This window comes from Schistocerca gregaria, chromosome 6, assembly GCF_023897955.1.
Source record: "Schistocerca gregaria isolate iqSchGreg1 chromosome 6, iqSchGreg1.2, whole genome shotgun sequence".
In the NCBI taxonomy this organism is placed as follows: Eukaryota; Metazoa; Arthropoda; class Insecta; order Orthoptera; family Acrididae; genus Schistocerca; species Schistocerca gregaria.
The window spans coordinates 481,441,140-481,464,870 of record NC_064925.1 but is presented as its reverse complement, the minus strand read 5'-3'; the positions used below and the strand labels follow the sequence as shown (position 1 = coordinate 481,464,870).

Below are 23,731 nucleotides of genomic sequence, written 5' to 3'. Positions count from 1 at the left end.
TGGAGTCGTCAACATACCTAATGACCTCAGATGTTAAGTCCCATAGAGCCCAGAGCCATTTGAACGTGGAACACGATTTCTGGACCCAAGCATTGTGGAAAGACCGATATCGAGGAGGATCCTTAATAGTATGGACAGGGATTTTGTGGGCCGCTAGAACAAATGGTTCAAATGGATCTGAGGACTATGGGACTTAACTGCTGTGGTCATCAGTCCCCTAGAACTTAGAGCTACTTAAACCAAACTAACATAAGGACATCACACACACCCATGTCCGAGGCAGGATTCGAACCTGCGACCGTAGCGGTCTCGCGGTTCCAGACTGTAGCGCCTAGAACCGCTCGGCCATCCCCACCGGCGACCACTCGAACACTTCTTCAAGAAATTTCACAGGTGGGTCGGCAGTGTTTAACTGCTGTCACATATCGTGACGAGATCTTGGGATGCCATGTGCGGTTGTTGCGACTTTGCGTGGACCCAGATTCGTATTTGTAGACAATAATGCTCAATCTAATAGAGAACAGGATATTGATTTTTCATGGAAGCAGAAAATGTTGCACGCATGGCGTGGCCTGCTCGATCTCCCGATCTGAAGGCTATTGAGCATGTCTGGCAGGACTAGGCAGAGAGGTTGCATTACGTCAGCATACACCAAGCACTCTCCAAGACATGCGAGCAGCTCTGCTGGAAGAATGGGCGTTATTGCTCAGCATGACATTGATCGCATCATTCACAGCATGTCCCGTCGTTATCGGGCCTATATTGCTGCCAGAGGTGGTCACAGCCCATACAGAGTACATTAACCTGTTGTCGGAATGTGTGTGCAAAACCGTTAAGTTGGAAAACACAAGGAACGTTTTTGTCTACCATTTCGCATATAGCAGTTATTTATGATCTGTATTATTTACATTGTTTCTACTTTACTATCACCTGTTTATACTATTTCGTGGGAAAATAAACGGAACCCTGGCGAATTTTTAATTTTTGACACCGTTGTGTGTTTAACACTAGTAGAATTCTCATGGCCACGAATGCCGTTTTCGCAAATGCTAGACTGCTTTTTATGTCCTCCTTTCTCCGTTATGATTTATTTTGTTGCCTAGATATCAGAATCCCTTGACTTCATCTACTTCGTAATCCGCACTTCTGATGTTAAGTATCTCGCTGTTCTCATTTCTGCTACCTCTCATTTCTTTCGTCTTTTTTCGATTTACTATCAGTCCATATTCTGAACCCATTAAATTGTTCATTCCATTCGACAGATCCTGTAATGACATCGATGTCATCATCGAATTATATCGTTGACGTCCTTTCACCCTGAATTTTAATACCATACTTGAATCATTCTTTTATTTCCGTATTTACTTCTTCGATATATAGGTTGAACATTAGGGGCAAAACACTACATCCCTGTGTTACACCCTTTTTAATCGGAGCACTTGGTTTCTGATCTCCCACTCTAATATTTACTCTTGCTTTTTGTACACATTATATACAACCGGTCTTTGCCTTTAGCTTAACCCTATTATTATAAGATTTTCGGACACATTGCACCATTTTACATTGTCGAACGCCTTCTCTAGTTCGACAAATCCTATGAACGTATCTTGATTTTCCTTTAGTCTTGTTTCCAACGTCAAAAATCGCACTTGTCGGCTCTTGCTATCTTCGAGATTGTGTAATGACGTTTTTCCGAAAGTCGGATTGTCTGTTGCCGGCCTCAAACGTTCTACATATCAATGCGAATAGTCGTTTTGTTGCCATTTACCCCAATGATTTTATAAATGGAATCTTATCTATCCCCTCTGCCTCATTTCAACTTAAGTCCTACAAAGTTATTTTAAATACTGTCTCTAATGCTGGATCCCCTGTCTCTTCCCTATCGGCTACTGTTTCTTTCTATCACGTCAACACAGAAGTCCTCCCCCTGATCTGGTCTCTCCTCTGCATTTAACAATGGAATGTCCATTTCACTCTTAATGTTACCGTCCTAGCTTTTAGTTTCTCCGAAAGTTATTTTGAGTTTTCTATAGGCCGAGTAAGTCCCCCCTCCTCCCGACAATGTTCTTTTTTTTTCGATTTCTAAACATTTTTCGTGCAGCCATTTCTCTTTAGCTTCCCTGCACTTCCTATTTATTTCATTGCTTCTTGGCCGTAGCATGTGATAATTGTCTCGCCTCGTCAGAGCAGTACTTGTCGTGTCAGCAGGTAGCCCCTGATGTAACTTTGCCTGGCTGGCTCGAACTGATAGGCTTCCGCAGTCTCTTGCACTATTCGTGGAAGGTGTCTTAATTTTCCTCAACCGTGTCTAATAAATAATTCGCGACGCAACACGACCACCTCCTTCAAGAATTCCGGCCCAAGTAATTCTTCCAGGTCTCGATACACATCTTACTAGCTGACTGTTACATACACTACATTTAGTTTCTTCTATTACATTAGTTTAGCTTAAACCCACAATGTTAATTGACTGTTCCTTAATGTTAAACATTACTTTGTACTTGTGTAATTAGTCTCTCCTCACAGAAGCATCATTCAATTACGTCATCACTCACAAACTAGTACATCAACAAATTCTCCTTCCTTGAAAATTGCTCAGAAATCATTTAACAGTAAATAGCTTCGCTCAGTTCTTTCTCTTGCTCAGCATTTCTCCTTGTTTATCGTGAGGTTTCTTAAATCGCTTCTTTGGTACATCATCTGGAACTTAGGTTTTGGAACAAAAGTTATCCTCATATTTCCTCAGACAATATGTCCTTAAAAGCTATGTGCATAGAAAATCTGCATATATTACTACCACTCAGAATACTTTACTTTGACGTTTGTAACACCCCACCTGTCACTTATCTGGTTTTGAGGTGTGTTCACCCCAGGTAATTGATTAACAGATCAACAGAGAATGCAAAACTTCTGCAATGTCAAACCCAAAGAAAGTAGTAAGGCGCTGTGACTCCTGACTGAACTGTGGTGGCAGTGTTGACATTAATTGGTTCAGAATTGATCTCTTTTAATTAAAACGGGGTGCACATTGATGTTATATTCAGCTACTGAACACCAGATGCAAATGTTGAACATAAAATTGATTAAGAAAGTGACATGGGATTTTAACTACTTGATTCAAAACAGATGCAGTCGATTTGCATAGATTTATTTTAACTCACGACCTTCAATCATCCCATTACATGACTCTCCTAACAGGCAGTGGTAATAAATTGTGTTTGCGTGGAGTATAGCGTGATAAATCAAAAGTAATTCATATCGAGTGACCCAGGCGTAATGCGAAGTGCGAGAAGAAGTCTACAATACACGGCCCATGAAACCCTCATGGAAACTTTGCCGACGTGATCCAGCAAATTAATCAGTGGCTGGAGTGGGCGCAATATCACCGAATTCAGCGTGGTGGAGTGGTGGTGTTGTGTGGACGTCGGCTGACCTTGTGCTGCTGCAAGGCTGCTCTCGTCTATTCACTCCTAGCTATCTTGCTCAGTACATAGCTGAACCAAAACTTCCTATCTCCAAGCTCAATCGTTCCATTTGCTAAGTCGTAAACTGCAGAGATGCTCACTCTTTCTCAGGCTAGTTGAGTAAAGAACGCAACGTCTGCACTCTAGGCAAGCTGGGAACAGAAGACCTCTACGGAGACTTCTCACAGTCCGCTCTTCGCCTCGGTTTCGACTCCAGCAAAATCACTTACGCCAATTGCACTGCAATTCACGTTAATTATGTGTCGCTTCCCAGCGCCGACCAATGCCTGCTCTGGGAAGTGAACAAATTCCCACAAAATTTTCCTTCCTCTCAACTTCTGTTATTTAGCTCCTCCCAGGCCACCCATCAAAGTTAGCGTCTGCACAAGACCAAGTTTTCCGGAATTCTGACTCCCAGGAGAATACTTCAAATTCCTTGGTCCTACGTACCCATCGGAGGCAAGCGAATTTCATTCTGTCGCTCTTCACCTAATTTGCTTCAGACTCTGCAGACCGTGAAGCTCCCTATTGTTGCTTCTCTTTGCCTCTCCCCCGGCGGCCATGGTCAATTCTGAGTACTTTCCTGGGGTAAACTAGCCTCCAGTAAATCGACCGTTTCCACAAAGTTTTCATGTCATGTGAATTACTTTAAAACCATCACCCAACATTAATTATTCCAATACGTCCATACTGTACCTTCTACAAGATGCATTGTGCCTTGTTAGTCATTTTTGTTCAGCCCTACTGTTCGCTCAACATAAGTTAGGTGACCTTTAATGACTTCATGTAAGGGACATAGTTCTTGCCATCTTACACGTTAATTACAGACTGACTACTTCTTGCAATGCCACGCTTTCTTGTACCTTTGCTCATCGAAACCAACTTTCTTTTATCGTGTGAATTGAATCTTAATGATGTCCTACGCAATTTAGGCGGCTCTACTTTCATGAAAAGAGGCCCTTGCGACAATGCATCATTTTCATTGGTCTCCTGCGACTGAAATAATGTCTCCTAGAATTTCACTCTACCATAAAACAATTACACAACACTTTTTCTTATCATCAGTACCTATAACATTGTAAGTATAATCTGCTTTGTGAACGTCATGCAATCCTCAGCTACACACTGCTGAAAGTATTCAGTGTTTTCGACCTGATCATCAGCCCCACAGGCATCTTTCCTCTTTCTTCTCTTTCTCCCTTCTCCCTTCTGACGAGCCACTGCCATACCAGGTGGTGACGAATCTGTGATCTTCGAAAAGAAATGTGCCTGTGTCATTTCATTATCCACAACATTCGCAACAATAGTAACATCATCAGTAGCTTCCTCTGCATCCCTTGCAGTATCTACAGTAAAATTACCTTTTGCAGTGACACTCTGTATGATGCAAAAATCAGTGTCACATGTACTTCCTTATACATCTGGACCAGGTTCCAGATCTCTAAACAATAACCATTATCAAAATGGTTCAAATGGCTCTAAGCACGACATCTGAGGTCATCAATCCCCGAGACTTAGAACCACTTAAACCAAACTAACCTAAGGACATCACACACATCCAAGCCCAAGGCAGGATTCGAAGCTGTGACGGTAGCAGCAGCGCGATTCCGGACCGAAGCGCCTAGAACCGCTTGACCACAGCGGCCGGATAACCATTCTCACCCATTGGGTTAGATACTACTGCTCCAAATCAGTATCACCGACATTGCTACTCACATGTTCATTTACTTCACTACAACGCAAACTTACTTCGACTGGTGCTACAGCTCCTTCAGACTGCATAATTTCTGATACTGGAGCTGATAATTCTACATTACTGTCCTTAACTTCTGTAAAGCTACAACTTCCCGCATCACATTATCTCCATCAACTTCTTTCTCCTTATTTTCTGTTCCAGCGTAAGCACTTATTTTTCATTATCCCTCACGCTCCCTCAAAATCCGCCGGCCGGATTGGTCGTGCGATTCTAAGCGCTGCAGTCTGGAGCTGGGGGACCACTCCAGTCGCAGGTTCGAATCCTGCCTCGGGCATGGATGTGTGTGATGTCCTTAGGTTAGTTAGGTTTAATCAGTTTTAAGTTCTAGGTGACTGATGACCTCAGAAGTTAAGTCGCATAGTGCTCAGAGTCATTTGAACCATTTGAAACTGAAAATCCGAAATTCTTTAATGTTTGAAAAACATTCTCGGCGTGTTAAGACCACCAAGCGTCATATTACTGTCACATTTTCTCTGCTTCTTCTAGAGTAACTGCATTACGACACATTCGTTTCCTTTTCCTCTCAACTTTTACTTTCTCTGTTGTATATGAATGATTTGTTTCCACAGCCTTTATTTGTTTAGAAATATTCTCACTATGTACCTGTAACGTAGCTACATGGGCTGCTAAAATTTAGAACGTTTTATCCAGGGTAGGGGCATATGGTATCCAAAGCTACATGATTGACTCTCAGAAAGTTACACTCAACCCAACAGATGATAAGGACTCTTAAATATACTACTAACACAACAATTCTAACATAATGTTCCGCCTGAATGGCTACTCATGACTATAACTTTACATATTTAAAAACAATGAGATATACTTCTTGCTCAAAACCAAAACCATTCCCAGAACACTGTTAGCGTTTACTACACCCGTATAAAATTTTTCAAATGGCTCTGAGCACTATGGGACTTAACTTCTGAGGTTATCAGTCCCCTAGAACTTAGAACTACTTAAACCTAACTAACCTAATGACATCACACACATCCATGCCCGAGGCAGGATTCGAACCTGAGACCGTAGCGGTCACGCGGTTCCAGACTGAAGCGCCTAGAACCGCACGTCCACATCGGGCGGCACACCCGTATATAACTACAATTAAACACCTGGTGAAAACCCATTGGACCTCCATGACTCTTGCAGTCAAACAAAATCAACAACAACAAAGACTACTGCACTCAGCAAACTGGGTATTGGTGACATTGCAACATTGTAATAGTCGAGCCATCTTCTCCAGAGATGGCGGCCAGCGAGGTTCCTTTGGCACCGGAATGTCAGGGCGACACACCATTCTGACACAAAATGTAGAGGGTGTGTCGACCTATGCTGTGGCGGGGTACAGTGGAGAGTTGAGTGGATCCCTGGTAGTCATCTGACGAGTCATCATGCAAACATCAGTGTTAAAACTTTCACTTATTGTTCAACTTCCTTAGTGGTACACAACCTTTCTAAGAGGGCCGAGTAGAATCAGACATTAGATAGCATCCCCACCCCTGCTACTTTCGGTATCACCATTAGGGTCTAACTAACCTTTAGAACGAAAAGCAATTTTCTTTGAACACTTTTATTTTTAAAATGACAAAAAATAAGTGATATTTTGTTAGTATACGTGCGTTCAATTTAACAACCTTTTTTTTTATTATGGTGAAGAAATTCTCAGTGCATCTCAAGTGCTGTCTACAACTCATTCTCAGAAAAGAAAGGTAACGATCTACAATGAGGACAGACACTTCTTACAAACCATGCTTCCTTTGTACCACTCCTACCCGAAGCAAAACTTGCGTCACTCACACCCTCCACCCCTATTTAGAATCAACCGAGTTAAATGCGTGCACTACACATACAATTTGTAAGTCACTTGACTGCTGCACTTCTTACATCTCAACTGGCAGAAACTGGAAGACTTAAGGCTTCCAGTTCTATGTGGCGGACCACTGTCACTAATAATGATACTACTACTACATCTACACCTACATCTGCATAGATATTCTGCAAATCACATTTAAGTGCCTGGCAGAGGGTTCATCGAACCACCTTCACAATTCTCTATTATTCAAATCTTGTATAGCGCGTGGAAAGAATGAACACCTATATCTTTCCGTACGAGCTCTGATTTCCCTTATTTTATCATGGTGATCGTTCCGCCCTATGTAGGTCGGTGTCAACAAAATATTTTCGCATTCGGAGGAGAAAGTTGGTGATTGGAATTTCTTGAGAAGATTCCGTCGCAACGAAAAACGCCTTTCTTTCAATGATTTCCAGCTCAAATCCTGTATCATTTCTGAGACTCTCTCCCATATTTCGCGATAATACAAAACGTGCTGCCCTTCTTTAAACTTTTTCGATGTACTCCGTCAGTCCTACCTGGTAACGATCCCACACTGCGCAGCAGTATTCTAAAAGAGGACGGACAAGCGTATGTAGGCAGTCTCCTTAGTAGGTCTGTTACATTTTCTAAATGTCCTGCTAATAAAACGCAGCCTTTGGTTAGCCTTTCCCACAGCATTTATTATGTGTCATTTCCAATTTAAGTTGTTCGTAATGGTAATACCTAGGTATTTAGTTGAAGTACTACCACCACTACTACTAACAACAACAACGATAATAATAATAATAATAATAATAATAATAATAATAATAATAATAATAATAATAATAAATAATAAATAATAATAATAATATATAAACCCCACAGCAGAGTAGCAGACATTACATAGTTACTGTTCTGTTGTGCTGTAAATTAGTTTGCTTATCTATTGTTGTGTGAATGTTGAAGCAATTTATAATCCTTTGCAGGAACAACCTAGAATTCGAAGAAGTCTTTTTCGTGAGATAGTTAAGAACTTACGTCTCAATTGTGCTGTCATAGCGGGCAAGTACAAATAACGGGTGTAGTGGGTGGACTATGTGGGGGAGATGTTCATACATTCATTTCACAAAGTGTAACGTTCACCACATTGTGTCACATGTTAATGATAGTATTTGAGAAAAATATGTAGTTATTGGTAACTTATGTAATCAGTATTACAATCTTACGAAATAGTGATAACAGTAATGATATTTTAAATCGAATAGTTTTGTTCTTACTCCTCCAAAAATTAAATTTTACCCCTCAGGAGGTACTTACACCCAGTTTGGGAACCACTGTATTAGAACAGTCACTCCGATGATACTCAGAGAAGCCAATCTCTTTTGAGGGCAATCAGTAGGCTGCCTGTGAAGGAGTCAGCCGTTAGCAGGTGGTCCGGCGGCGAAAAGCGTCAAATGGCCAGTGCAGTGATGACGGCAGCAAACTGGCGAGGCCAGTGACCAAAGCAGCGGACACAGGTCCACAACGCAGCCGAGAGGCTGCCCAGCTCCAAAATATGAGGCGGGCAGAACCACACTGTGGAACCAGCGTGGACGAGATGAGTCACAGCAACACGAGGAGTGGCGAAAAGCAAGGGGTTTGTTCGCACAAGCGCAGGTAACTGAGCAGCTGCACCAACCTGCGCTCGAACTATGACCGCCAGGGCTGGAGGCCGGCAGCGGCTGAAACAGACCCACAGATAGCCCACCGATTGGCAGGCTCTAAGTCAACAGTATTCGACTCAACGTGAGCAGTAGGGCCGTTGGTAACAACTACAAAGTACGGACGTGATGGCTTGTTGTACAACTTGTTATAGTATATTGCAGGTCTCCCTCAGAGCTCTCTGACTAGAAATAACGAGCATTTATACGGGATAGGTCCATTCATCTTTGCTAAGGCATCGATTCTCATCACATAAGCCATAACGGCTCGCCCATTAAGCAATCAGGTTACCCAGGCTGCAGCGGCTCTGCCTTTATGCTAAGTGAATTATATTTCGCCTCTGGTAGTAGCATGTGGTAACAATCTCCCCTCCTTTTCATATCAGTAGGCAGCCTCCTGATGTATCTTCGCTTGTCTGGTCTCAACTGACCTACTTCCGTGGACTCTTGCATTAGTTGTGTAAGATGTCTCAGTTCACTCAGCCTTGCCCAACAAATTATTTGCGGGTCGGAAGAATATTGGTTGTTATCGTTGTTAATTACCAGGTGTCTGAAGGTAGTCCATTTGTTCAATTGGAAGGTACGAAACGTCGTAGCAACCAAATTGATTGAAATCTGCATGTTCCGCTTTTGGATAGCGTAGTGAGACATCAAGGAATGCGAATGTAATGTCCGGCGTGGCTGCGCGCATATGTACTTACACACACACACAAAATCAAAGCTGTGCCCTCAGCAGGCACAATTTTTTTCGATGTCCGAGGTCAAATACTGATCGAATCCCTTGAGCTTGCATTTCTGGAGGAACAGACACTGCAATGACGTCAGCCATTATTAAGGCACACGGCAGAAAAGTTTTCTCTCTGTGTCACCCAAGGAAGAAACGGTTACAGAGGTCTTTGCTATATCGTATTTATCCACCGATACCGAGCAGCGACTTTCAGTTAAAATTAAATTACAATTAAATCAATACCATTAGCTGCTGACGGGCGTTGATACACATCAACGGGGACAGTTGAAAATGTGTGCCCCAACCGGGACTCGAACCCGGCATCTCCTGCTTACATGTCAGACGCTCTATCCTTCCTTTATTTTCCGTTGCATTTGGTCTGGACGGACTTCACAAGACATCTGTTCAAGTTCATCATTGATGTCTTTACTCCCTACCATTATACCCATTACTCGCGGCACAATCCACCGAGTCCCGTAAGACTTCAGGCAACCTTTATGAAGATGGCATCTGTTCTTTCAGATATGTCCGAAAGAACAGATACCATCTTCATATCTTCATATTCAGTTAAAATGTTCTCTTCTGTACCGGAATTACACAATGTGTGTACATGTACAGGTTGTCGCCAGGAAGGACGACATACGGAAGGTTGGGTCTGGTTGTGGATCGTGTTCGTACAGCCAATGCAGTTAAGCGTCTGCTCTCGTGAAACGAGGAATCCAGGTTCGTGTCCCGGTCCAGCAAAAATTTCAAAAAAAAAAAACGTTCAAATGTGAGTGAAATCTTATGGGACTTAACTGCTAAGGTCATCAGCCCCTAAGCTTACACACTACTTAACCTAAATTACCCTATGAGCAAACACAAGCACCCATGCCCGAGGAAGGACTCGAACCTCCGCCCGGACCAGCCGTACAGTCCATGACTACAGCGCCTTAGACCGCTCGGCTAATCCCGCGCGGCAGCAAAAATTTAAAATGTCGCAATTCTCTTATATAGATGGTGGTTGTTCGTATTCGCAACTGCAAAGACATGCCATGTACACTTCTAACAGTGGTATGTATTGTGAGACACTCCGTTGTCTACTCTAGTACACCAACTGCAAACTGCCTGGACTGCTCACAGAGCCAGTGAGTTTGCTCCAAGATAAGGCGCGCCCACACATCTTCAACATGTAAAGGCCACCTTCAACTGGGAGCAACTTGCGGGTCTGCCCTACAGTTGAACATGTCACCCTGCAACTTCCACGCCTTTGCCTTCTAATAAACCATCTCAGAGGTAAGTGCTTCGATTCGGAACGACAAACTGAAGAACACTGTGGAGGACTGCTTCCTGTCACAGCCACAGGAATTCTGGGAAGATGAAATCCTCCGGAAGCTGTGGAATACTTGCGTTCAGACCTCTAGTGATTACCTCTAGATAAAGATTTCAGTTACATCCACAGTGTTGTTTCGTACCTTTTCCTTTGAGTATCGCTGATACACGACGGAAACTAGTAGCAACTTAGTAAAGCTTTCGACGGCAGCTGATAGCCTAACTGTATAAAATATCTTTCACGAAACGTATGGGAGCTGTGGAAGAAAACTTTCTTGCTATACTTTTATGATACCTAAAATTTATTAGAAGACAGAAAACAGAAATAAATAAAATTATTTTATAAATGGAACCACTGGCGGTTTGTAAATATTCAGATATTTACGACCCATGGAGCGCCACCTGAACAAAATATATTGCTTTCCAAAACATTCCGAGTTTGAAGCATCGGACTGGTCAGAGTAAAGCTCTGACAGGCAATACACAGCTTAGAAATTGTTTGCTTGCAACTTCCGCAGGAACTGCTACGACGACAAAACATGGTAACAGTTCAAAGATACGAATGTCGAAAATCACACCAAAACTCCAACACTTCAATTTTCCACGGAAGCAGCTGACGTTCATTAGCTTTGATTAAACCGTACTATCCCCATATCTTCCGTCAAACACCACCTAAAGTTGTTAATAGCTCCACCGTCTGATACCAAACATGTTCTGGACATGTTGTTTTGTAGGGCGGGCAACCACAGCCAAACTCCATCATTCTTTGAAAAAAATGTTCTAGACAATCACGTGCGCAAGCATGGAATCGAATCATTAACATACAAAGTCAGAAATGATTATCAGAGTAAGCGCCGGCGTGCGGGAACACACTTCCAAACTTTCATAAGCCTCTAATCCTGTCAGAATTACTTTATCGAACATTACAGCACGATCTCAAATGAAATATGCAGTGCCTTTTTTTTTAATCACCTCCTTCGCTCCACAAAGTCCCTCCTTACCTCCTGCATTAAGGAAGGCTGTCAGCCGTGTCCTCGATATTTCGAGCTCCAATCAATTCCTGAAATTATTTATTCAAGCCTTTCAGCCAATCATCCTCAGAATCTGAATGCGGGCATTCTAATTGATCATCCCTTTCTCCTGCTAATAACACCTCTGGACATTACCGGCTTCTGTCGTACCTTCCCTAAATATTGTTCATGGTGCTGGGAGACCAGTGAAAAGTTAAATCAAGTTATCTAACCTTAAAATGAGCAAATGGCAAATCATAGTACACAGTATGTATTTCGTCTCTGATCCACAGCACACCATACGCAAATTAAGAAAACCCAAAACATTTTCTCCTGGCCTCAAAGGGAGCAGCTTTCCGAAACATTATCTCTAGGCCTCAAAGAGAGCAACTTCAAGTAAGCATCCCACTCAATAACGGAATAAAAAAGCATTTAGTTGCAGAACAGAAGTGGTTAATGCTGAAAGATGTTATAGACCGTGGTCTGGATAAGTTTGTTCCACGTGAATTAACCTGTTTACTAATATTATTCGGAGAACGCTGCGTAAATACAGATTACTACACTGTCACTGCAAAAACGGGAGATCGCATCGATCAGTGCGTTCGCTTCCTCAACGTCGACGTTGTATGCTTCGTGGAACGCAACGTACTCGGTGAAATCACAAGTGAACTAAGCAGGGCCCGTGCTCTTTTGATTGGTGAACGTGCTTCCATGAAGCTATAGATTTTTCACTTTTGATGTTTTCAACCCGAGACTGCGGATTTCGTAAGTGTGTGCTTAACGTGCAGGAACTTCATAGTGTTTGAGCTAAGAATACACTCTAGGAACTTGCAACAGACAGACGTCAGAGATATTGGTTCGTAATAGCGTACATCCAATAGTTTACGTTTTTGTAAAGACACGTGAACTGCAATCGTTTCCTGTCATACGAACGTATTCCACAGGAAAATTGGTAGACAAAATTTAATATAAACTCGTGCACCCGTAGAAATACCACGTGTGAAACCTAAAACTATTTTGGAAGTTATGTCCTTTCGATCTGTCAGAGATTTTTCTTTATGTTCTGGTCATATGTAAAGTCGATAAACGATTCCAAACCTTCAACCTACCATGTATTAGTCAAGCGTTGGAAATAAAGAATGCAGACGAAGAGCAGAAAAACTACATTTCGCTTTTAAAAGTGTTTTTAAGCATTATGACACTGCCGTATCAATATTTGACTTTGTTACCGAGAATCTCTCGTACAGGAATGAGTTCCTCACAACTGCAAAAAATTACAGATCTGGCCTGGTTCCAAAAAGAGTAAGAGATCTGATATGCAGATTTCAACATCGCTCGCGTCCGTCTTTTACAGAACCCTACAGCATATTCTCAGCGATGTTCACCCTCTGTCGACATGTAGGGACATTTTCAAACGGTAAGGCATCTAATACAAACATTTGATAATCCATCACAATTTGGAAAAAAAAATAGTAATATCCGCACTTATATCGATAGACGAAAAATCACCTTTATGACCCATTATTAAACCTGTCAGTAGCTCATAAACGACTTCAAAATGCAATAAACAAATTTTTTTTATTGCCTGCCCAACAACATGAAAGGTCTGATAGCGTGGCTCACGAGGCGCAAATTACACGGACTAAATTCATCGAATATTTGGAGATGAGGGCACTTATCGACTTCCAACAACCTTTAGACATACTTTCAAATATTTTCGAAGCTTTTTCTTGTTTCCTAATCCCCACAAAATGATGAAAGGGAAAACACTTTCGCTCTTCTTGCAGTAAAACTTCAGCATCAGGCATGACGTTTTAACTTATTCAGCAGGTTATCTTCCATTCAAAAGGCTGTTGCACTCAGCGACTGTTATATTGACTCGTAAATAATAGATTTCAGCTGTCAGTCATCCTTTTCAAATTTTATTGGCAGATCTATATTTCAGCTAGAAGCTAGCCATTCTCAGTGCACTACCAATTTTGATCAATGCGTGTAATGCCTGTTGGTCGGGCTTCATCGACAGTTTCTTGGTGCTAGCTCTATTCGCCATATACTTGGCAGCGAGTATCCACTTACAACACTGCATTACTCTACAAAATCATATTACTGTACGTCTCATAGTTAAGTAGATATGACGTCTTAAACATCGACATGCCAGTAAAATAGCTTCTACATAAAATGGAGCGCATATTACCCAGACAATATTGATCCACTGTTTCATAAAGACAGCACTTAGCTACTTTCAATAAATTTCAAATACAATTTCAAACCTTCTCAATATTTTTTCTCGCTTACATGCTTAATGTCAAATATTTAGCACATTAACTCAATTATAAAGTTATCAAAAGCCCGAAGCTCTTATATGCGCGGAGGTACGAGCCTTTAAAGAATCGGAGGTTTACTGGAAATTACTGAAGCAAGATCAACCACCAAAAAACCATAGGTCTTCCTCAGTGGATTTATAGTTTCACCGACTGCCTTGTATTCCATGAGGCTTCCAGTGTCGACGTTGAGAAGCGGAACGTATCGACAGAACGGATTTGCTTGTCTGTGACGTTATGCATGTGTTTGACGTGAAATGAGTGTGGGGACGTATGTGATAAGCAGTCAGCGTGAGGCAAAACAAGCGCTGTATCATTGTAAGAGGTACACAGGCGAGCGAGTGTTCCGTGGTCTACCCCAGTTCACTGCTACCAGCGTCACGTCACCATAACGTGCCGATGCTTAACATACAAAGGACTGCACCATAATCTAAGAGCGAAATCAAAAATTAAAATAACTTCTCCAAACTTCGACAGTGTATTAAGTGTATAAAGCTTCAGTGTATTAATATTAATACTGTAAGGTCTCAGAATTATTAAATGAATATAATGGGCAAACAATATGGCCTTCAGAAATAAATAAGTGGGGCTGAATAATAAGACTACAAAGTTAAACACTGGCCAGAATATGCAACTGTATGTCACCATTAAAACTGACAACTCTAAACATGACATGAGCAATATTTTGGCCAAAATCGGTGGTTTTACGAAAACTGAAGGCGCTAAATATTAGACTCAGAAAGACAAAAATTCGTATGTAACATCTGTTACACATATAAACCTTATCTCTATATGACACCAATAAGCTAGCTCTATTAGTTTTAAAGTTATTTACTAAAATCCAAATTAGGAACGAAAACGTTCTTATTCATAATAGGTTAAGAATCACTTGTACTTGCAATAAAAGGTTCTACTTCTTGCACTCGATTACATTCATCTAATAATACTAAGACCTGGCGGTTTGTAAAGACATTGCAATCCCCGAAAGTCGATAGTATTTTTTTCTTTTGTGCATTACCTTGTCATAGTAAGTATGTATCATTTATTTCAACTATTCTTTATTTGTTAATACGTCACATTGTCTCTCCATTCATTTTGCTACTGTTTTATATTTTATATTGTACTAATACGAATGTTCTGGTGCTACATGCTTTGTAAATCTTTGGTTAGGCTAGAAGATGTACTGTGTCAGAGAGAGAATGAACGACTATCGATAGAGAGGGTGCGAGTTGTTGCGGTACGCGGCCGGTTCGCAGGTGGAAAAACATGACAAAGTTCGGCGTGAAAGACGGTGATACGCGGAAAAACAATTAATTACATTGAGTCCGCTGTGTTAATAGGAGATCGTGCATTATTAAGTGAACAGTAAAACCTGAAAAGTTTATCGAGTGTTTGCGGTGACGATTTTACGAACTGTGTGAACTGGTGACAATTAGCCATGAATCAGACACCATTGTCGTATGGAGACACTAACTGTTAGAATTGCGTGAAAGTGGAACAAACCAAAATGTTAAGTAAAAGAACAGTGCTGTGATTTGATCAAGAAACATTTATTATATCGTCCAAACTGTCTTAAAGACGACGACGTAAATTGAAATAATGTTTCACGGACTGTTTTAATGGTAAATACATGTGACTGTTTTCCTGTGGCAACACGGTGAAAGAACTGTGCGAAGTATTGACATTAACTAGATATATATCGTAAATACTAAAGACAGTGCCTAATTCCGACCTACCCGCACCGCGTGATTAATAATTTTTTAATAATAAAGCGTCGCGCGCGTAACGACAACGCACAGATTGGAACTATTATTTTCGCGCCAGTGCTGCCACCTGATTCGACTGCAACGGAGACGTGGACCACCGCCGTAATTGGAATATTAATGAAACAGGAGGATCCATCATTATCTTCACGCCACGAACCAGGATTCACTTCACACATCGTCCGCGCGGACCACCGCTGACGTCATCGCACTGCTTGCAGCAACAGTTAAGACATTAAAAGAAAATTATTACGCTCTCTCTCATTTCAAAGTTAAAGACAATTGCAGCTAAATTAACTATTTTAAAAATACTGTCACAATATTTCAATTTTGTCTTGTTGACAGTGTTGAAAACCCGCCAAATTAAAGTTCAATTAATAATTTCCTTTCAAAACTCTTGTCAGACATTTTGCTGCTCATTATAATTTTATTTTAATGTTTGTATGTAACTTCTTTTGGAGGGAGTGCATATTTAATTTTTTGTGTAGTAAAATTAGCTATCATAAAATTATTTATATTACCAGCTGATGCTGTCCGCCATTACTGCTTGAAAACTGCACCTATTTTCTCATTGGCTGTCAGCTTCAAAACAAAATTACGTATTTCGTGGGCATCTAGCAGATGCGCGATGTCTATGTAGGCCCCTACAGTAATTTGTTTTTAGTTTTGCAGGCTTACTGGAATTATATTGACTTTAATTGTTCATTTGGCCCCCATTAAAGTGATTTATCGCATCTATATAATAACTGTACTGAATTACCTTTTTTTTCGTTCATTTTACTTGGAACCTCCTGTAAAGGTCGCCTCTGAGCAGATAATATACTGTTTGCGATAGGGATATTATTGTTATTAGGTATATTATTATATATTGTGCGTATGAACTTTTACAGAATATATTAATCGGTTAAAACTCAGGACTTTTATTTATGGTCGTAGTTTCTGATCCCGCTGAGTAAATAGCAAGTACCAACATTTTCTTTCAGTGAGCTGAAAAAGTAAGGTGGACTTGTAGATTGAAAATTAGTTCTCCATCACTTTCTGGCTGACCGCAAAAATAGCTTTCAGGCTCCTGTAAACGGTAAAGGTAGGTGTAATGCATGTTCAGACAATTTAAGTGTCTTTTCATGACGACATCTACACCTACATCTGCATAGATATTCTTAAAATCACATTTAAGTGCCTGGCAGAGGGTTCATCGAACCACCTTCACAAATCTCTATTATTCCAATCTGGTATAGCGAGCGGAAAGAACGAATACCTATATCTTTCCGTACAAGCTCTGATTTCCCTTATTTTATCGTTGTGATCTTTTCTTCCTATGTAGGTTGGTATCAACAAAATATTTTCACTTTCGGAGGAGAAAGTTGGTGATTGGAATTGCGTGAGAAGTTTCCGTCGCAACGAAAAATGCCTTTGTTTTAATGATGTCCAGCCCAAATCCTGTATCATTTCTGTGACACTCTCTCCCATATGTAGCGATAGTACGAAACGTGCTACCCTGCTTTGAACTTTCTCGATGTACTCCTTCAATCCTATCTGGTACGGATCCCACACCGCGAAGTGTAGGCAGTCTCCTTAGTAGAACTGTCACATTTTCTAAGTGTACTGTCAATGAAACGCAGGCTTTGGTTAGCCTTCCCCGCAACATTTTCTATGTGCAGCTTCTGATTTAAGTTGTTCGTAATTGTAATTCCTAGGTATTTAATTGAATTTACGGCCTTTAGGTTTTCCTGATTTATCGTGTAACAGAAATTTAACGGATTCCTTTCAGTACTCATGTGGATGACCTCACACTTTTCGTTATTTAGGGTTAACTGCCAATTTTCGTACCATTCAGATATATTTTCTAAATCTTTTTACAATTTGTTTTGATTTTCTGATGACTTTATTAGTCGATAAACGACAGCGTCATGTGCAAACAACCTAAGATGGCTGCTCAGATTGTCTCCCAAATTGTTTATATAGATAAGGATTAGCAAAGGGCGTATAACACTATCTTGGCAAACGCCAGAAATCACTTCTGTTTTACTCGATGACTTTCCGTCAGTTACTACGATCTGTGACCTCTCTGGCAGGGCTTCACAAATCCAGTCACATAACTGAGACGATATTCCATAAGCACGCAATTTCACTGCAAGCTGCTTGTGTGGTACAGTGTCAAGAGCCTCCCGGAAATCCTGAAATACGGTATCAATCTGAAATCCGTTGTCAATAGCACTGAACACTTCATACCAATAAAGAATTAGTTGTCTTTCACAAGAATGTAATTTTCTAAATCCATGTTGACTGTGTGTCAATAGACCGTTTTCTCTGAGGTAGTTCATAGCAAAAGTATCGACCGTTTGATTATTTACCCGCCGCCCCACAAGCCCTGTATTCTTCAAACCTTCCCCGCACATGAAGATACAGTGCTGTCCTCAGTCAAGCTGCTGCGATCAAAAGGAAAAAAAAAATGTGTCATTGCCGGTTTCATCCAGTCTGCAACGATACTACTGTGACATAAGCAGTTGTGCGTTGCTACGATAAGTACCAGGCAGTCAACTTGCATACTCCACATTACACATCAATCGCAAAGGACTTGCGTTCTACATAGAAGTCATGGGCGTTGTATGTAAAATCTCACATGTTAGTCGTTATAACCGTTCATGTTTTGACATGCTAGGACACTTACAAACTGTGGCCCGAGGGACTAACTCGCCCTTCCCCAATCATCAGCTGCTCAACTGATGTACTCCAATTGTTGCAAGGGAAGATGAAGGGACGCTCCAACGTCTTCATTGAGTAAACAAACTTAGTGGGTGGAACGCTAGTGACACTTGTCCAGTAGCCGTCAAAAATGAATTTGAAATCGCAAAAAAAAAAAAAATCCATTCCTCTGCGATACATTGACGCCAGTCTGAATCTATGCCACGACTTTTTTCAACGCGTCTTAGGCTTTTCTTTCATGGGTTACTGCATCAAGTATGTGCCGTCCACAACTTGAGTCACGCACAACTATCATTTCTTAGTTCACCTGCTACCGTCAGAAGACCAACAGTAAATTTCGCATAAGCCAGTCGGTGTGAAGGCCAGATGCGCAGGAAGTTATTCTTTTTACAGTACTGGTTAGAAACTGAATGGAAAGAGATCTCCTCACTCAAGGAACAGACGACAGGCTGTAGTTCCTTTCGAGACACTGTAGAGAGATGAGTAAATAACAGTTGACCGGAAACTACTGTTTCGGAAAAGACGTACTAGTAAGCTGACTTGCTGATAGGGTATCGTCTCAGCTGGTGGCGATCCGTCTGATGCACGGTCGCTCACAGCGAGACCTGGCTCTGGCCCCGGTGAACACAGCCCTGACAAGCGCTCACCGCCAGAAGACATGCCGTGTAGCCGCAGGTGACTCTTCTAATTCGTCATACGGCGCACGTTCTCAACTCTCTATAACCGATGGAAGTTGTAATTTAAAGACATCAGGCTAAGGGACAGAATTATTAAATGTTCATGAATGACAAATCCGTCAAAATTTTCCATTTTGTTTTGTAAGCGTTACGGTAACCAACTGATTACGTGAGTCATGGGTAGAGCACTGTCTTTTGGCATAGGATAATGCCCCATGCAGGACAAATTTCCTCACAACTGCTTCAATGGTATCAATAGTATCTTACCCTGTTGGTGTACCCATCAATGGGATGAAGTTTAACATCTTGTCCCGAACGTACATAGTTTCAGTCCAAATAAACGTTACTAGCTGTGATTTGTATAGGAAGTCCAGCGCTTCATTTAAGGACAATGTAAATGGAACTTTGCCTTTTACATTCAGTGTCACCTGCACCGGCATACCTTCCTCTATATTTTCAGTTTAGCGCATTACAATGGTTCGAGAAACTTGCACCAACTGCAGTTGCGCACCCAGTTTCTGAACGTAGTTCTTCCGTAGCTATCAACAAGAGTTTTTTTTTTTGTGCAAACCACGTTTACTAATACGACGGCTATCTTTTTCAGGGTCTGATTGGTCGCGAAATTGAAACGAAAGTGAAAATCCCATGAAACTTTGTGTAAATATGTTGTACAGTTTCTCTTGTATGCCCGTCAATCGTTTCATGTAGCAGTATTCATTTCTGAGTGCACACTGAGCACATAAAGACGTCTAGAACAGTAGTATCTGCCACCAAGTGGGAAATTGTGTGCTGTCATTCGATTTCTTCATGATCAGGGATTCCGCCCGATTTCATGCAGCCCACATAACGCAAGTGTCATACGCGCCAGGAAAGTGCGTCAGTGCTGCAGGGACTTTGAAGCAGGACGTAGGGACATTCCACAAGCAGGCGGTAACAGAAGGAAACGAGTATCAACCAACCAACGATCTTGTTCGGCGCATGGATCAATCGATTCGAGAAAATCGTCTATAAAGGGCAGTTCGGAAAACGCGAACAGCAATTTTCCTATCAGGCATTGTCCTTCCTCTAGACACACACTGAGGTTCTTCAACAAAGACGCTCCTGGAGTGTTTTCAATGGGGAGTGTTTGATTATTCGTCATACAGACGGAACCTGGCTCCCACTGGTTTTCATCTTGTAGTGATCCATGCCATTGCTGGAAGCGCATGTATAACGTACGTCAAACATTGAGCTCAGACTAAAGATGTGCGTGATCACAGTTAGTTGGTAAACACCGGGCCACATACTGCGGGAAACTATTACTCAACAGGTGCGGAGTCTATCTGTGCGGAGTCCATTTGCTGGAGAACATTTGTATTTTCAATGGACGAAGGAGTAATGAAAGAGCTCTGGTACCATGAAAGATGTCCGGCACCAAGGAAGACGAATATGATGTATATAAGCGTTTGTTGTTATATACTATTCACAGAATGTGAACGAGAAGTCTTTAAGACTGTAATGTTAGTTAATTCCCATGTTACCTTTTGTGAAAGTTTGTAATAATGTACAGAGTTAATCTGAACCAATGTACACTTTATTTAAGTAGAGAAGCAGTGTTTTGTTTATAGCCACTTAATTTATGGAAGAAAGAAGTTCGACACCGAGGGAGAACAGGACACACCGTAGCTGGACCCTGAAGTAAATTACAAGAGTTGCAAGGCAGAATATTTGCACCAACCTAAAGGGAATGTAAAGGCCGTTGTGTTAGGTGTAGCTGCACGGAATGATAGGTCGAGAACAGATGTTGCTCAAGCAGTCAAAACATTGCCGCAGTAGGTAACTATAGCAGTCATCAGTCTTTAATAAGCACTCGACTCTTTGCTCACATGACCTGCTGACTGCGAGGACAAGAATCTGGATCAGACAATGAGCTGCAAAGTTGCGTAAATAATTGCTAGAAAACACAAGGGGTTGCCTTCTCTGACGAGGTATTAGAAAGTTGGTACCATGTTATGATAAATGCCTGTCGGAGAGGCGACTATGTGGAGACATAGCTGGAAGATGTAGCTAAATGTTGCAAATAAAAAACTTTTGATATTCGCTGTGGTTTCCATTTCACGATAGATCGGACCTTGGAAAAAATGGCCCTCGTATGTTATGCATCTTATGATATTGTTTCGGTATGTGTATTGGATTAAGTTCAAATGGATCAAAAGGCTCTGAGCACTATGGGACTCAACATCTGAGGTCATCAGTCCCTTAGAACTTAGAACTACTTAAACCTAAGTAACCTAAGGACATCCATGCCTGAGGCAGGATTCGAACCTGCGACCGCAGCAGCGCGGTTCCAGACTGAAGCGCCTAGAACCGCTCGGCCACAGCGGCCGGCTTGGAGTAAGTAAAAGTCATAAATGATAATGGTTATTTTGTGTAATCTTCCTACATTATGGATAAAAACGGATGACGCTTGTCATAGAAGTATACTAAAGCTAAAACATTTTCCCGGAATCGTCAGGAAACTACACTCCTGGAAATGGAAAAAAGAACACATTGATACCGGTGTGTCAGACCCACCATACTTGCTCCGGACACTGCGAGAGAGCTGTACAAGCAATGATCACACGCACGGCACAGCGGACACACCAGGAACCGCGGTGTTGGCCGTCGAATGGCGCTAGCTGCGCAGCATTTGTGCACCGCCGCCGTCAGTGTCAGCCAGTTCGCCGTGGCATACGGAGCTCCAACGCAGTCTTTAACACTGGTAGCATGCCGCGATAGCGTGGACGTGAACCGTATGTGCAGTTGACGGACTTTGAACGAGGGCGTATAGTGGGCATGCGGGAGGCCGGGTGGACGTACCGCCGAATCACGTGGGGCGTGAGGTCTCCACAGTACATCGATGTTGTCGCCAGTGGTCGGCGGAAGGTGCACGTGCCCGTCGACCTGGGACCGGACCGCAGCGACGCACGGATGCACGCCAAGACCGTATGATCCTACGCAGTGCCGTAGGGGACCGCACCGCCACTTCCCAGCAAATTAGGGGCACTGTTGCTCCTGGGGAATCGGCGAGGACCATTCGCAACCGTCTCCATGAAGCTGGGCTACGGTCCCGCACACCGTTAGGCCGTCTTCCGCTCACGCCCCAACATCGTGCAGCCCGCCTACAGTGGTGTCGCGACAGGCGTGAATGGAGGGACGAATGGAGACGTGTCGTCTTCAGCGATGAGAGTCGCTTCTGCCTTGGTGCCAATGATGGTCGTATGCGTGTTTGGCGCCGTGCAGGTGAGCGCCACAATCAGGACTGCATACGACACAGGCACACAGGGCCAACACCCGGCATCATGGTGTGGGGAGCGATCTCCTACACTGGCCGTACACCTCTGGTGATCGTCGAGGGGACACTGAATAGTGCACGGTACATCCAAACCGTCATCGAACCCATCGTTCTACCATTCCTAGACCGGCAAGGGAAGTTTCTGTTCCAACAGGACAATGCACGTCCGCATGTATCCCGTGCCACCCAACGTGCTCTAGAAGGTGTAAGTCAACTACCCTGGCCAGCAAGATCTCCGGATCTGTCCCCCATTGAGCATGTTTGGGACTGGATGAAGCGTCGTCTCACGCGGTCTGCACGTCCAGCACGAACCCTGGTCCAACTGAGGCGCCAGGTGGAAATGGCATGGCAAGCCGTTCCACAGGACTGCATCCAGCATCTCTACGATCGTCTCCATGGGAGAATAGCAGCCTGCATTGCTGCGAAAGGTGGATATACACTGTACTAGTGCCGACATTTTGCATGCTCTGTTACCTTTGTCTATGTGCCTTTGTTTCTGTCAGTGTGATCATGTGATGTATCTGACCCCAGGAATGTGTCAATAAAGTTTCCCCTTCCTGGGACAATGAATTAATGGTGTTCTTATTTTAATTTCCAGGAGTGTATATGCTTCCTCCCAAACTGTGGAAGCGGTGAGTTAAATGACTCACAGTGCTATAAATATATCACTTCACTCAAGAATTATAAGTCAGGCGCTTATAAAAGAAGAAAGGACTATCAAAACAATGTAACCACCGAATTAATATTTGAAATTTCGCAGAAATTAAGTTTACCTTACTACTACATGTACAGTACTAACACAACATGTCGTTCAGTTGATAAAAACAGTGCTTGATTTCAGCTATAAATGTGACTCTTAGGCGTTCTCAGTGTACTAATTTGACGTACGTATTGTATGTAGCCTACCTCCAAGGGAGAACGCGGCAGACACCAACAGCTGCAGCAGAAAGTTCGCCGCTAAGCCCATAGCGGCGACGGTCTTCAGGCTGCCATCTGGAGTCGCACACTGGGGACTCGTCGGGCAACACCTGCGGGAAATGTACCACAAACTATTTGGCCTGGTAACACAATTTGAAAGTTACTGTATTGTTTTAAACATACAGCAAAAGATGCACAAAGACACACTGACAGACACACATACATATATAAAGCCGGGCGCTGTGTTCG

General features: G+C 42.4%; 1 protein-coding gene across 2 annotated transcripts in view; it reads right to left on the bottom strand.

Moving 5' to 3' along the window:
- Window positions 1-23,731, bottom strand: part of LOC126278662 (uncharacterized) — a 252,376-nt gene that overhangs the window by 176,946 nt on the left and 51,699 nt on the right. For both annotated transcript variants that reach the window (XM_049978896.1, XM_049978895.1), the window contains exon 2: window positions 23,471-23,592. In XM_049978896.1, the coding sequence (XP_049834853.1) occupies window positions 23,471-23,531 (61 nt within the window). In that variant the 5' untranslated portion in view covers window positions 23,532-23,592. The remainder of the gene's footprint in view (window positions 1-23,470; window positions 23,593-23,731) is intronic.